This window comes from Lampris incognitus, chromosome 5 (assembly GCF_029633865.1).
Source record: "Lampris incognitus isolate fLamInc1 chromosome 5, fLamInc1.hap2, whole genome shotgun sequence".
Taxonomy (NCBI): domain Eukaryota; kingdom Metazoa; phylum Chordata; class Actinopteri; order Lampriformes; family Lampridae; genus Lampris; species Lampris incognitus.
The window spans coordinates 63,285,189-63,297,938 of NC_079215.1; the positions used below are offsets into that span (position 1 = coordinate 63,285,189).

The 12,750-nt window shown below is 43.2% G+C and overlaps 1 protein-coding gene across 1 annotated transcript in view; it reads right to left on the reverse strand.

The window, feature by feature from the left end:
- The window catches only part of LOC130113248 (immunoglobulin mu heavy chain-like), a 192,585-nt gene extending 186,321 nt beyond the window's left edge, over positions 1-6,264 (reverse strand). Inside the window, exon 1 of the mRNA XM_056280816.1 lies at positions 6,219-6,264. Within this exon, the coding sequence (XP_056136791.1) occupies positions 6,219-6,264 (46 nt within the window). The remainder of the gene's footprint in view (positions 1-6,218) is intronic.
- Positions 6,265-12,750: the final 6,486 nt, after the last annotated feature.

Consider the following 12,750-nt stretch of genomic DNA (forward strand, 5'->3'; position numbering starts at 1 on the left):
GTCCCCAGACTGTGTGTTTGTCCTCTGGTTGACTGAAACCCACCCTCGGCGTCCCTGCAGCTTGTGTGTTAAATTGTGTAACACACCGGCCCTGATGACAGACCCTCCAGAGACCACCAGTTTGAAGTCAGTAAACTGACAGTCAGTACTGGTCTGTGGGGCGACTGCACATCTGATATTTGACAAATTTTGTTTTACAGATTCTGGTGTTCAAACGCCAATGTCAAGATGCTCGGGGAGGATTTTCTCCCAGCAGAGTGACAGGTCCTCTGCTCATGAATGCAGTCGTGCAGGGTCTCGGAGGGGAAAAGACTCTAGATTTCCACTGCCCGCAGCAAGTAAGTGCTGAAGTGTTGGAGCCAGTATCAAAAAGCACCCAAAATGAGTTGAACAGGACACGTAGCACTCGCAGGTTAGCGTTTGTACAACTGTTTACAGGTTAACAACAGCATCATTTTCCTGTTGGCTCCTTGCCAGCAGTTTAAACCGTCATGGTGACTTTACATACATACTTCCTGCCTCCGTTTCTTGTCTTTTGCATTTCCAGAAGTCAGTCACTCCATTCACTCCATAGAAAGCAACCTGCTAAGACGTACTTCTCACTTCAGAGGCGTAGTCCATCATTGCGAAAGGGCAGATTGAAGAAAAGGATTAATATACCAAAAGTTAATGTCACCGACATTTTTCGTGTGAAAGACTTGAGTGTGCTTCTAAAAGTGCTCCTCAACTGAGGATACAAGTTTCAGAATCCTAACATTTGGTGGACTGTATTCACCTAACTCCTTGTTTTTGCTATTATGGATTATGCCTCTGAAGCAACTACTTGGAAGTTCTTTATTAGGGATAACACCTCGAGATGTACCATCTTGTTACCATCTTGTGTCATGCTGGGGGGCCGGGGGGGGGACCCCCACCCCACCCCACCCCACCCCAATCCCAAGCTCAGCACCGCCTCTGCTTCAGCCATTTGGCAGAGCCAGGGTACATGTTGGTCTGGCTGCCAGCACGCTCTCCGTATGCATCAGATTATTTGTCTCATGTTGGAGAAGGAGTAGGAGGAAGTATACACATTTCCTAGCCCTTCTCCCCTACTCTTAAGTTAATTCATCTGCTATACATTTCAAACCCAACTCCCACTGTACTGTATAGTCCACATTCAATACAAGTTGTGCTGCACAATACAAACTCACCTACTGTGAACAACAAGAGAAAAAAGACCACATCAAAACACCCGAGAGAGAAAACACATGCTAATGTCATGTACCAAGAATAACCACATCTCAATGCTACGCACAACCCACATATCCACTCAGTGTCATAGAAGGAACATAAAAAAGTAATACATGTTTAGAGATCAGTAAAACTTAGACAGGTAACACATCTCTTCATCGTGCCTATATCTCTTGATAATCACAACTTTGTGCTTCTTCTTGAACTGTGTAGTGTTTGTACGTTGTTTGAATTCCATGCTCACACTGCTCCACAATTTTACCCCACAGATAGAAATGTCCATGCTCTTCAAAGCTGTACAAACAATAATGTCTTGAAGTTTAATTTCCCTCTCAAATTATATTCCCCTTCTCTATCTGGGAATATTTGTTGTATATTGCTCGGTAGTAGATTGTTTCTTGCTTTGAACATTATTTGTGTTGTGTTAAATTCTACTAAATCCCTGAACTTCAAGGCACTTGACTTTAAAAATAGCTTGTTGGTGTGTTCATGATATCCTACATTATTAACTATCCTTATGGCTCTTTTTTGTAGTGTACATAATGGTTGTGGGCAGCTCGGTCGCCTCACAGCAAGAAGGTTCTGGGTTCGAGCCCCGGGGTAGTCCAACCTTAGGGGTCGTCCCGGGTCGTCCTCTGTGAAGTTTGCATGTTCTCCCTGTGTCTGTGTGAGTTTCCTCTGGGGGCTCTGGTTTCCTCCCACAGTCCAAAGACATGTAGGTCAAGTGAATCGGCTGTAATGAATTGGCCCCTGGTATGAATGTGTGTGTGTGTGTGTGTGTGTGTGTGTGTGTTGGCGTGTTGGCCCTGTGTGATGGCCTGGCGGCCTGTCCAGGGTGTCTCCCTGCCTGCCACCCAATGACTGCTGGGTTAGGCTCCAGCACCCCTATGACCCTGAGAGCAGGTCGGTGTTTATTTTATAATTTCCAAACAACATAACCTTTGTTTTGTCCAGATTTAAGGATAATTTGTTTTTGTAAACCACAGTTTTAATTTTTCCTTTTCTGTTGTGGTCACCTCCAAAACCTGCTGTAAATTCTCACCAGCACAAAATATATTCCTGTCATCGGCAAATAAAACAAATTTCAATATTTTGATATGTTGCATATATCATTTAAGTGGAGAATGAACAGTTTTGGACCTAAAACCAACCCCTGGGGTACACCACAAGTAATATCCACGCATGACAATTCATGTTAACCTATCAAACTGCTGCCTGTTACTTAAATAGCTTCTTAGCCAATTCTGTACCACCCCTCTGATACCATACCTTTCCAATTTGTCTATTAATCTATTATGATCATTTGTGTCAAAAGTTTTTTTTTCTTTTTTTTTAGCTCTATAAATATTCCCTCAGCAAACTTTTTTTAGTTTATGCAGTTACTTATTCCTTCAATTAATTCGGTGAGTGCCAGAGATGTCGATCTGTTTGTTCCAAACCTGTACTGTCTACCGGTCAACATATTGTGCTTCTCAATGAATTGAGGTTGAATGTGAGGTTTCCAGCAGATGTTGTGGTCTAGTATCACACCTAGGAGTTTATTTTCATATACTCTTTCTAGTTGGACATTGTCTATCACTGCTTTTACTGTGGTGTTTATTTTATAATTTCCAAATAACATAAATACATAATGTAGAGCAAAATATAAAGTTTCTTATAGTCCTAATATGGCACCCATTTAGTTGGACATTAATAAAACCCAGCCACTGAGGATGCACAAGCCAGTGCATCCTTAGTGCCGGTCCCAAGCCTGGACAAATGGGGAGGGTTGCGTCAGGAAGGGCATCCGGCGTAAAATCTTTGCCAAATCAAATATGCGGACCATAAATAAGACTTACATACCGGATCGGTCGAGGCCCGGGTTACCAACGACCGCCACCGGTACTGTTAACCAGCAGGGTGTCGGTGGAAACTATGCTACTGTTGGGCGAAGGAGAAGGAGAGGGGGAAAGCATGTCCAGAGGCAGCTAAAGAGGAGGAAGGGTAGGCATGTGGAGGTGAGAGTTGGAACTTTGAATGTTGGCACTATGACTGGTAAAGGGAGAGAGCTGGCTGACTTGATGGAAAGAAGAAAGGTAGGCATACTGTGTGTGCAAGAGACCAGGTGGAAGGGGAGTAAGGCCAGGAGTATCGGAGGTGGGTTCAAACTCTTCTACCATGGTGTGAATGGGAGGAGTAATGGGGTAGGGGTAATTCTGAAGGAAGAGTATGTCAAGAGCATGCTGGAGGTGAAGAGAGTGTCAGACAGAATGATGAGTATGAAGCTGGAAATCGAAGGTGTATTGCTGAGTGTTATCAGCGCATATGCCCTGCAAGTTGGGTGTGAGATGGATGGAAAAGAAGAATTCTGGAGTGAGTTGGACGACATGGTGGAGAGGGTACCCAAGGAGGAGAGAGTGGTGATTGGAGCGGACTTCAATGGACATGTTGGTGAAGGGAACAGAGGTGATGAGGAGGTGATGGGAAGGTATGGAGTCAAGAAGAGAAATGTGGAAGGACAGATGGTGGTCGATTTTGCGAAAAGGATGGAAATGGCTGTGGTGAATACATATTTCAAGAAGAGGGAGGAACACAGGGTGACGTACAAGAGTGGAGGAAAGTGCACACAGGTGGACTATATCTTATGTAGAAGGCGCCATCTAAAAGGGATTGGAGACTGCATGGTGGTGACAGGGGAGAACGTAGCTAGGCAGCATCGGATGGTGGTCTGTAGGATGACTTTGGAGACCAAGAAGAGGAAGCGAGTGAAGACACAGCCGAAGATCAAATGGTGGAAGCTGAAGAAGGAAGACTGTTGTGTGGAGTTCAGGCAGGAGTTAAGACAGGCACTGGGTGGTAGTGAAGAGTTGCCAGATGGCTGGACAACCACTGCAGAAATAGTGAGGGAGACAGCTAGGAAGGTACTTGGTGTGTCATCAGGACAGAGGAAGGAAGACAAGGAGACTTGGTGGTGGAATGAGGAAGTACAGCAAATTATACAGAGGAAAAGGTTGGCAAAGAAGAAGTGGGATAGTAAGAGAGATGAAGAAAGTAGACAGCAGTACAAGGAGATGCAGCGTAAAGCAAAGAGAGAGGTGGCAAAGGCAAAGGAAAAGGCGTATGGTGAGTTGTATGACAGATTAGACACTAAGGAAGGAGAAAAGGACTTGTACCGATTGGCTAGACAGAGGGACCAAGCTGCAAAGGATGTGCAGCAAGTTAGGGCGATCAAGGATAGAGATGGAAATGTGCTGACAAGCGAGGAGAGTGTGCTAAGAAGGTGGAAGGAATACTTTGAGGGGCTGATGAATGAAGAAAATGAGAGAGAGAGAAGGTTGGATGATGTAGGGATAGTGAATCAGGAAGTTCAGCGGATTAGCAAGGAGGAAGTGAGGGCAGCTATGAAGAGTGGAAAGGCAGTTGGTCCTGATGACATACCTGTGGAGGCATGGAGATGTTTAGGAGAGATGGCAGTGGAGTTTTTAACTAGATTGTTTAACACAATCCTGGAAAGTGAGAGGATGCCTGAGGAGTGGAGAAGAAGCATACTGGTACCGATTTTCAAGAATAAGGGTGATGTGCAGAACTGTAACAACTACAGAGATATAAAGTTGATCAGCCACAGCATGAAGATTTGGGAAAGAGTAATAGAAGCTAGGTTAAGAGGAGAGGTGATGATCAGCGAGCAGCAGTATGGTTTCATGCCACGAAAGAGCACCACAGATGCAATGTTTGCTTTGAGAATGTTGATGGAGAAGTATAGAAAAGGCCAGAAAGAGTTGCATTGTGTCTTTGTAGATTTAGAGAAAGCTTATGACAGAGTGCCGAGAGAGGAGGTGTGGTATTGTATGAGGAAGTCAGGAGTTGCAGAGAAGTATGTAGGAGTGGTGCAGGATACGTATGAGGGAAGTGTGACAATGGTGAGGTGTGCGGTTGGAATGACAGATGGGTTCAAGGTGGAGGTGGGATTACATCAAGGATCGGCTCTGAGCCCTTTCTTGTTTGCAATGGTGATGGACAGGTTGACGGACAAGATCAGGCAGGAGTCTCCATGGACGATGATGTTCGCGGATGACATTGTGATCTGTAGCGAGAGTAGGGTGCAGGTTGAGGAGAGACTGGAGAGGTGGAGGTATGCACTGGAGAGAAGAGGAATGAAAGTCAGTAGGAGCAAGACGGAATACCTATGCGTGAATGAGAGAGAGGACAGTGGAATGGTCAGGATGCAAGGAGTGGAGGTGACAAAGGCATTTGAGTTTAAATACTTGGGGTCAACTGTCCAAAGTAACGGGGAGTGCAGTAGAGAGGTGAAAAAGAGAGTGCAGGCAGGTTGGAGTGGGTGGAGAAGTGTGTCAGGAGTGATTTGCGACAGAAGGGTATCAGCAAGAGTTAAAGGGAAAGTTTACAAGATGGTTGTGAGACCAGCTATGTTATATGGTTTAGAGACAGTGGCACTGACGAAAAGACAGGAGGCGGAGCTGGAGGTGGCAGAGTTGAAGATGCTAAGATTTTCACTGGGAGTAACGAATATGGTATGCTGAATATGGAGCTGCCAGGGAAGAGGAGAAGAGGAAGGCCAAAGAGGAGGTTTATGGATGTGGTGAGGGAAGACATGCAGGTGGCTGGTGTGACAGAGGAAGATGCAGAAGACAGGGAGAAATGGAAACGGATGATCCGCTGTGGCGACCCCTAACGGGAGCAGCCGAAAGTAGTAGTAGTAGTTTGTAGGATGTGTCCCCAGTATCATTCCAATCCACTCCAGTCCTTTTCCTGCAGGCTGTCTGATCCAGGCTGTCCAGTAGTCACTAACAGAATAAGAGACCTGACAGGTGATGGTCAGTGGTTGTCCTGGCTGGACAGTCAGAGACGCTGGTTGATTCAACTCCTGACTGTTCACACCTGTAGAAGAGAGAGAAAAAAGTTGAAAACTCAACTTTGTGCCTCAGTGCAGAAAGGATAAACAGAAGAAGCTTTGTGGTCCTGAATGTTTCTCCCTCAAAGAGACTCACAGGATCCAGCTGCCAGCAGCAGCAGCAGCAGAGCTACAGACAACATGATTTGTGTTGAAGTTGAACTGCTGGGAGCTGCTCTTCTTCTGGTCCAACTAAGAGCCTGGTATGAACTTCTTATAGTGGACTAACAAGGAAGTATACTTTGCATTGAAATTCACCCCGTGACAATAATGTATTCAAAGAATATGGAGTACTTATTTACAAATATTAACAGATTGCAATTGCCGTATTTTATGATTAATCAATAAACACGTTTAAGAGAGGGTCATAATCATTCAAATGGTTTTGTCCTGGTTTTGGAGTATATCCAGTATTGTGAACTATGGAGTCTAGTTTCACAAACAAAGTGTCCAAATTGTCTGCATTTAACAGCAAACCTTACATTTCTTTCTGAAGGTAGATGTAGACAGTATGCTAGTTGGTTAATTAAGATGAATATGGAAGTGCTCCTTTTGGTTTCATCAGATCTTTGATTTCAGTGAAAATTTCAGTGTTGTGATCATTTCATTTCGACCTTGAGAAAGTCAGTGGGAAGGTTTACTTTGTAGGTGGAGGACATTTGGGCTGTTTTGGTGCATTTGTCTCAGACAATAACAAGTCTGATTCATTCAGATAACTTAAACGTGGAAGTCCTGACCAGCATGGTAAAAGAACAGGTTTTAAAGTGTTTTTGTTTATCTTCTACTGGATTATATATTGCAGTAAATCCTATACACTAATCGGTCACTCAGATGTACTCAGCAACTTGTACACAAAAGATAAGATCAGATTTGTGTCACAAGTTGGCTGCTTCTTTGCTTATTGTTGTTCTTGGTTTTCATACAATATTGCTTACAGTTATAAAAAGAAACAAAATAAAATATTAGAGCATTAGAAATTAGAATTGTACTACACTAACTTTGCCATGGCCCAAAATTAGACAATCTAAAATGTTAATGTAAGCATACTTTAAGCATAATTTAAGTTAATGACATTCATGATTAAATCCAAATTACGACTTACACGAGCTTCAACTGGCTCTTTCACTCACCCTCTCTTTATAAATTAAACCACCAATGTGTGTGTGTGTGTGTGTGTGTGTGTGTGTGTGTGTGTGTGTGTGTGTGTGTGTGTGTGTTGGGGGATTGGTGCCCCCTATAGGTCTCAAAGGTATTTTTGTTCAGCCCTTCCACTCACTAGTACCACCACAGTATTGGTATTGCGTGGAAGGGCTGAACAAAAATACAGGGCAGTACAGTGGGACAACACTTGAGTTAAAAGTATGTCCACCTCCAGCAATGACTGTCATGCAACACAGTCTGCAGAGTATAGTTTTCTGTTTGGTGTTGGGTTTTTTAAGTCCAAACCATGTCCACACAACAGAAGTTGCACCCCTTTTAGTAACAGATTCATCTCCCCCATCTTGGGTTGGTTTGGATGCCTCCTCTTGCTCTGTATTTGTAATTTCACTCTCCTCCATGTTTCCTTGTCACATCTTCTTCTTTGTCTTCGTTCATTTTGACCGCCCATGGTGGTTTTAGGTAGGAGTGAAATCCCGGTCGTTCTAGTGTTAAACAGGTAAAGTCAAACACTACAGGCAAGTATCCATGAGAAAGGTCCACCAATCAGCAAACACAATCCTAAACCATCAAACCCAAATGTATTGAAAATAAACCAACACATCGTGCAAAACATTAGTAGCCATTGGGCTCTCCTTTATCATGACAGTTACTTAACTGAACACACAAACGCATTAGAAGTTAATCACACACATAAACATAGTAGTATGTGTCTCCTACTGAGCTAAACGCCACCAAAACTCAGGTGATGCATGCTGCACCTCCGCTGGCCACATGCCGCCCCACGCCGGCCACTGAGAAAACGGAGCCCAGCCAGCTGCACAGCAGTATGCCAACCAGCAATCTAACAATCAAAATAATGCCTCCAAAACACTCAACATTCTGTTAATACAACTTAAACTACAGCTACACAGAGACCAGAGACCTTTCATTTGTCTGCGCAGTCCGCCATCTACAGGAGTTACTGTGTAATAGCACCTAAACTCAATGCGCAGGTGTAATCAGTTGATAGTGAAGCTGAATCTGGTAAGTAAATAAACATAAATTAAGAAAGGAAAGTAAAAATTAAATAGAAGGGTGTCTGTTGTTATAAACCAACATTTTACAGTCCTCTACAATAACACAACTCTTCATCATCTCTATATCTCTTGATAATCAGACCTTTGTACTTCTTCCTGAACTGTGTAATGTTTGTACTTTCTTTGAGCTCCATGGTCAGACTGTTCCACAATTTTACCCGACAGATTGAAATCCCCATGCTCTTAAAAGTTGTACGAACACATAATTTCTTTAAGTTTAATTTCCCTCTCAAATTATATTCCGGAGGGTGTGCTCCAATTATCGGGGCATCACATTGCCCAGCCACCCTTTGAAAGTGTACTCTAGGGTGCTGGAAAGGAGGCTCGAACCGATTGTTGAACCTCGGATCCAGGAGGAACAATGCGGATTCCGTCCTGGCCCTGGAACAAGGAACCGACTCTTTACCCTTGCGTAAGTGCTCAGGGAGACATGGGAGTTTGACCAGCCAGTCTACATGTGTTTTGTGGACTTGGAGAAGGCTTACGACCATGTACCCCGTGCAAATATGTTAGGGGTACTGTGGGAGTATGGGGTACCGGGGCAGTTACAACAAGCCATCCGGTCCTTGTGTAACCAAAGTGAGAGCTGTGTCCGCATTCTCGGCACAAAGTCAAACATGTTTTCGGTGGGTGTTGGACCCCGACAAGGTTGTCCCTTGTCTCCGATTCTGTTTGTGATATTCATGGACAGGATCTCAAGGCGCAGCCAAGGTGAAGAGTGTGTCCGTTTTGGGAACCTCAGAACTGCATCTCTGCTCTTCGCAGATGATGTGGTTTTGTTGGCTTCATCACAACGCGACCTCCAGCGCGCAGTGGGGCGGTTTGTGAAATGGCCGGGATGAGAGTCAGAACCTCCAAGTCTGAGGCCATGGTTCTCTACCGGAAAATGGTGGGTTGCTCCCTCTGGTTGGGATGAGTTGTTACCTCAAGTGAAGGAGTTCAAGTATCTCGGGGTCTTGTTCACGAGTGAGAGTAGGATGGAGAGGGAGATTGACAGACGGATTGGTGCAGCATCAGTAGTAATGTGGAAATTGTACCGGACCGTTGTGGTGAAGAGGAAGATGAGCCGGAAGGCAAAACTCAATTTACCAGTCAATCTTCATTCCAACCCTCACCTATGGTCATGAGCTTTGGGTAGTGATTGAAAGGGTGAGATCACTTATTCAAGTGGCTGAAATTAGTTTCCTCCGTAGGGTGTCTGGGCTCAGCCTTAGAGATAGGGTGAGGAGCTCAGACATCCGGAAGGAGCTCGGAGTAGAACCGCTGCTCCTTCGCGTTGAAAGGAGCCAGTTGAGGTGGTTCGGGCATCTGATTAGGATGCGTCCTGGGTGCCTTCCTTTGGAGGTTTTCCTGGAACGCTAACTGGGAAGAGATCCCGGTGTAGACCCAGAACTCGCTGGAGGGACGACATGTCCAATCTGGCCTGGGAACGTCTTGGTATCTCCCAGGAGGAGCTGGAGGGCGTTGCTGGGGAAAGGGACGTCTGGAGTGCCCTACTTACCTTGCTGCCATCGCGACCCGACCCCGAACCCGGAGCAGCGGCTGATGATGAGATGAAATTAAATTATATTCCCCTTCTCTATCTGAGAATATTTGTTGTATATTGCTCGGTAGTAGATTGTTTCTTGCTTTGAACATTATTTGTGTTGTGTTAAATTCTACTAAATCCCTGAACTTCAAGGCACTTGACTTTAAAAATAGCTTGTTGGCGTGATATCCTACATTATTAACTATCCTTATGGCTCTTTTTTGTAGTGTACATAATGGTTGTAGGTTGGTGTTGTAGGTGTTACCCCATACCTCCACACAGTAGATCAGGTATGGTAAAATAAATGAACAATACAGAGTGTACAATGACTTATGATCCAGAATGTGTCTTGCTTTTCTCATGACTGCAATGCTCCTTGCCAGCTTTGCTCACACATATGTTATGTGAGGTTTCCAGCAGATCTTGTGGTCTAGTATCACACCTAGACATCTATTTTCATATACTCTTTCTAGTCGGACATTGTCTATCACTACTTTTACTTTGCTGTTTATTTAAAATTTCCAAACAACATAAAAACATAATGTAGAGCAAAATATAAAGTTTCTTATAGTCCCAATATGGCAACCATTTATTTGGACAAGAATAAAATATGAATCTAGATAAAATTACTAAATATATAGGTATTTATTCATGAATAGATTTATTTAGGTACTCTCGATAGAATGCTATTTTCCCTCCACTTTTTTCCTTTTACACTTATTCAAAGGGTGTTTTTGTGTTTCATCAGGAAACAGTGGTTGAAGTTTTTAGTGAGTTGAGGTTGTGTCATCTGGTGGATCATCTCTTAACTGTTCAGGGACAGAGAGGGTTTTTGTACAGGTCTACCAGTGGTTTGTGTTACTGTGTGTCTCGGGCACAATAATACACAGCTGAGTCTTCAGGCTGCATATTCTGTCCTGTTAGAGTCGCTGTCTTACTGGAAGCTGCTAAAGAGATACTGAACTTGTTTTTTAGTGACTCTTTGTAGTATGTGCTGTAACCGATTCTTCCAGATCCAATCCACTCCAGTCCTTTTCCTGCAGGCTGTCTGATCCAGGCTGTCCTGTCACTACTAACAGAATAAGAGACCTGACAGGTGATGGTCAGTGGTTGTCCTGGCTTGACAGTCAGAGACGCTGGTTGATTCAACTGCTGACTGTTCACACCTGTAGAAGAGAGAGAAAAAAGTTGAAAACTCAACTTTGTGCCTCAGTGCAGAAAGGATAAACAGAAGAAGCTTTGTGGTCCTGAATGTTTCTCCCTAAAAGAGACTCACAGGATCCAGCTGCCAGCAGCAGCAGCAGCAGAGCTACAGACAACATGGTTTGTGTTGAAGTTGAACTGCTGGGAGCTGCTCTTCTTCTGGTCCAACTAAGAGCCTGGTATGACCTTCTTATAGTGGACTAACAAGGAAGTATACTTTGCATTGAAAATCACCCCGCGACAATAATGTATTCAAAGAATATGGAGTACTTATTTACAAATATTAACAGATTGCAATTGCTGTAGTTTATGATTAATCAATAAACACGTTTAAGAGAGGGTCATAATCTTTCAAATGGTTTTGTCCTCGTTTTGGAGTATATCCAGTATTGTGAACTATGGAGTCTAGTTTCACAAACAAAGTGTCCAAATTGTCTGTATTTAACAGCAAACCTTACATTTCTTTCTGAAGGTAGATGTGGACAGTATGCTAGTTGGTTAATTAAGATGAATATGGAAGTGCTCCTTTTGGCTTCATCAAATCTTTGATTTCAGTGAAAATTTCAGTGTCGTGATCATTTCATTTGGACCTTGAGAAAGTCAGTGGGAAGGTTTACTTTGTAGGTGGGGGACATTGGGGCTGTTTTGGTGCATTTGTCTCAGACAATAACAAGTCTGATTCATTCAGGTAACTTAAAGGTGGAAGTCCTGACCAGCATGGTAAAAGAACAGGTTTTAAAGTGTTTTTGTTTATCTTCTACTGGATTATATATTGCAGTAAATCCTATACACTAAACGGTCACTCAGATGTACTCAGCAACTTGTACACTAAAGATAAGATCAGATTTGTGTCACAAATTGGCTGCTTCTTTGCTTATTGTTGTTCTTGGTTTTCATAAAATATTGCTTACAGTTATAAAAAAAATCAAAATAAAATATTAGAGCAGTGGAAATTACAATTGTACTACACTAACTTTGCCATGGCCCGAAATTAGACAAAAATTAAAATGTTAATGTAAGCATACTTTAAACATAATTTAAGTGAATGGCATTCATGACTAAAATCAAATTACGACTTACACGAGCTTCAACTGGCTCTTTTAGTTGCCCTCTCTTTATAAATTAAACCACCAGTGCGTGTGTGTGTGTGTGTGTGTGTGTGTGTTGGGGGATTGGTGCCCCATATACACTACCGTTCAAAAGTTTGGGATCACCCAAACAATTTTGTGTTTTCCATGAAAAGTCACACTTATTCACCACCATATGTTGTGAAATGAATAGAAAATAGAGTCAAGACATTGACAAGGTTAGAAATAATGATTTGTATTTGAAATAAGATTTTTTTTACATCAAACTTTGCTTTCGTCAAAGAATCCTCCATTTGCAGCAATTACAGCATTGCAGACCTTTGGCATTCTAGCTGTTAATTTGTTGAGGTAATCTGGAGAAATGGCACCCCACGCTTCCAGAAGCAGCTCCCACAAGTTGGATTGGTTGGATGGGCACTTCTTTGAGCAGATTGAGTTTCTGGAGCATCACATTTGTGGGGTCAATTAAACGCTCAAAATGGCCAGAAAAAGAGAACTTTCATCTGAAACTCGACAGTCTATTCTTGTTCTTAGAAATGAAGGCTATTCCATGCGAGAAATTGCTAAGAAATT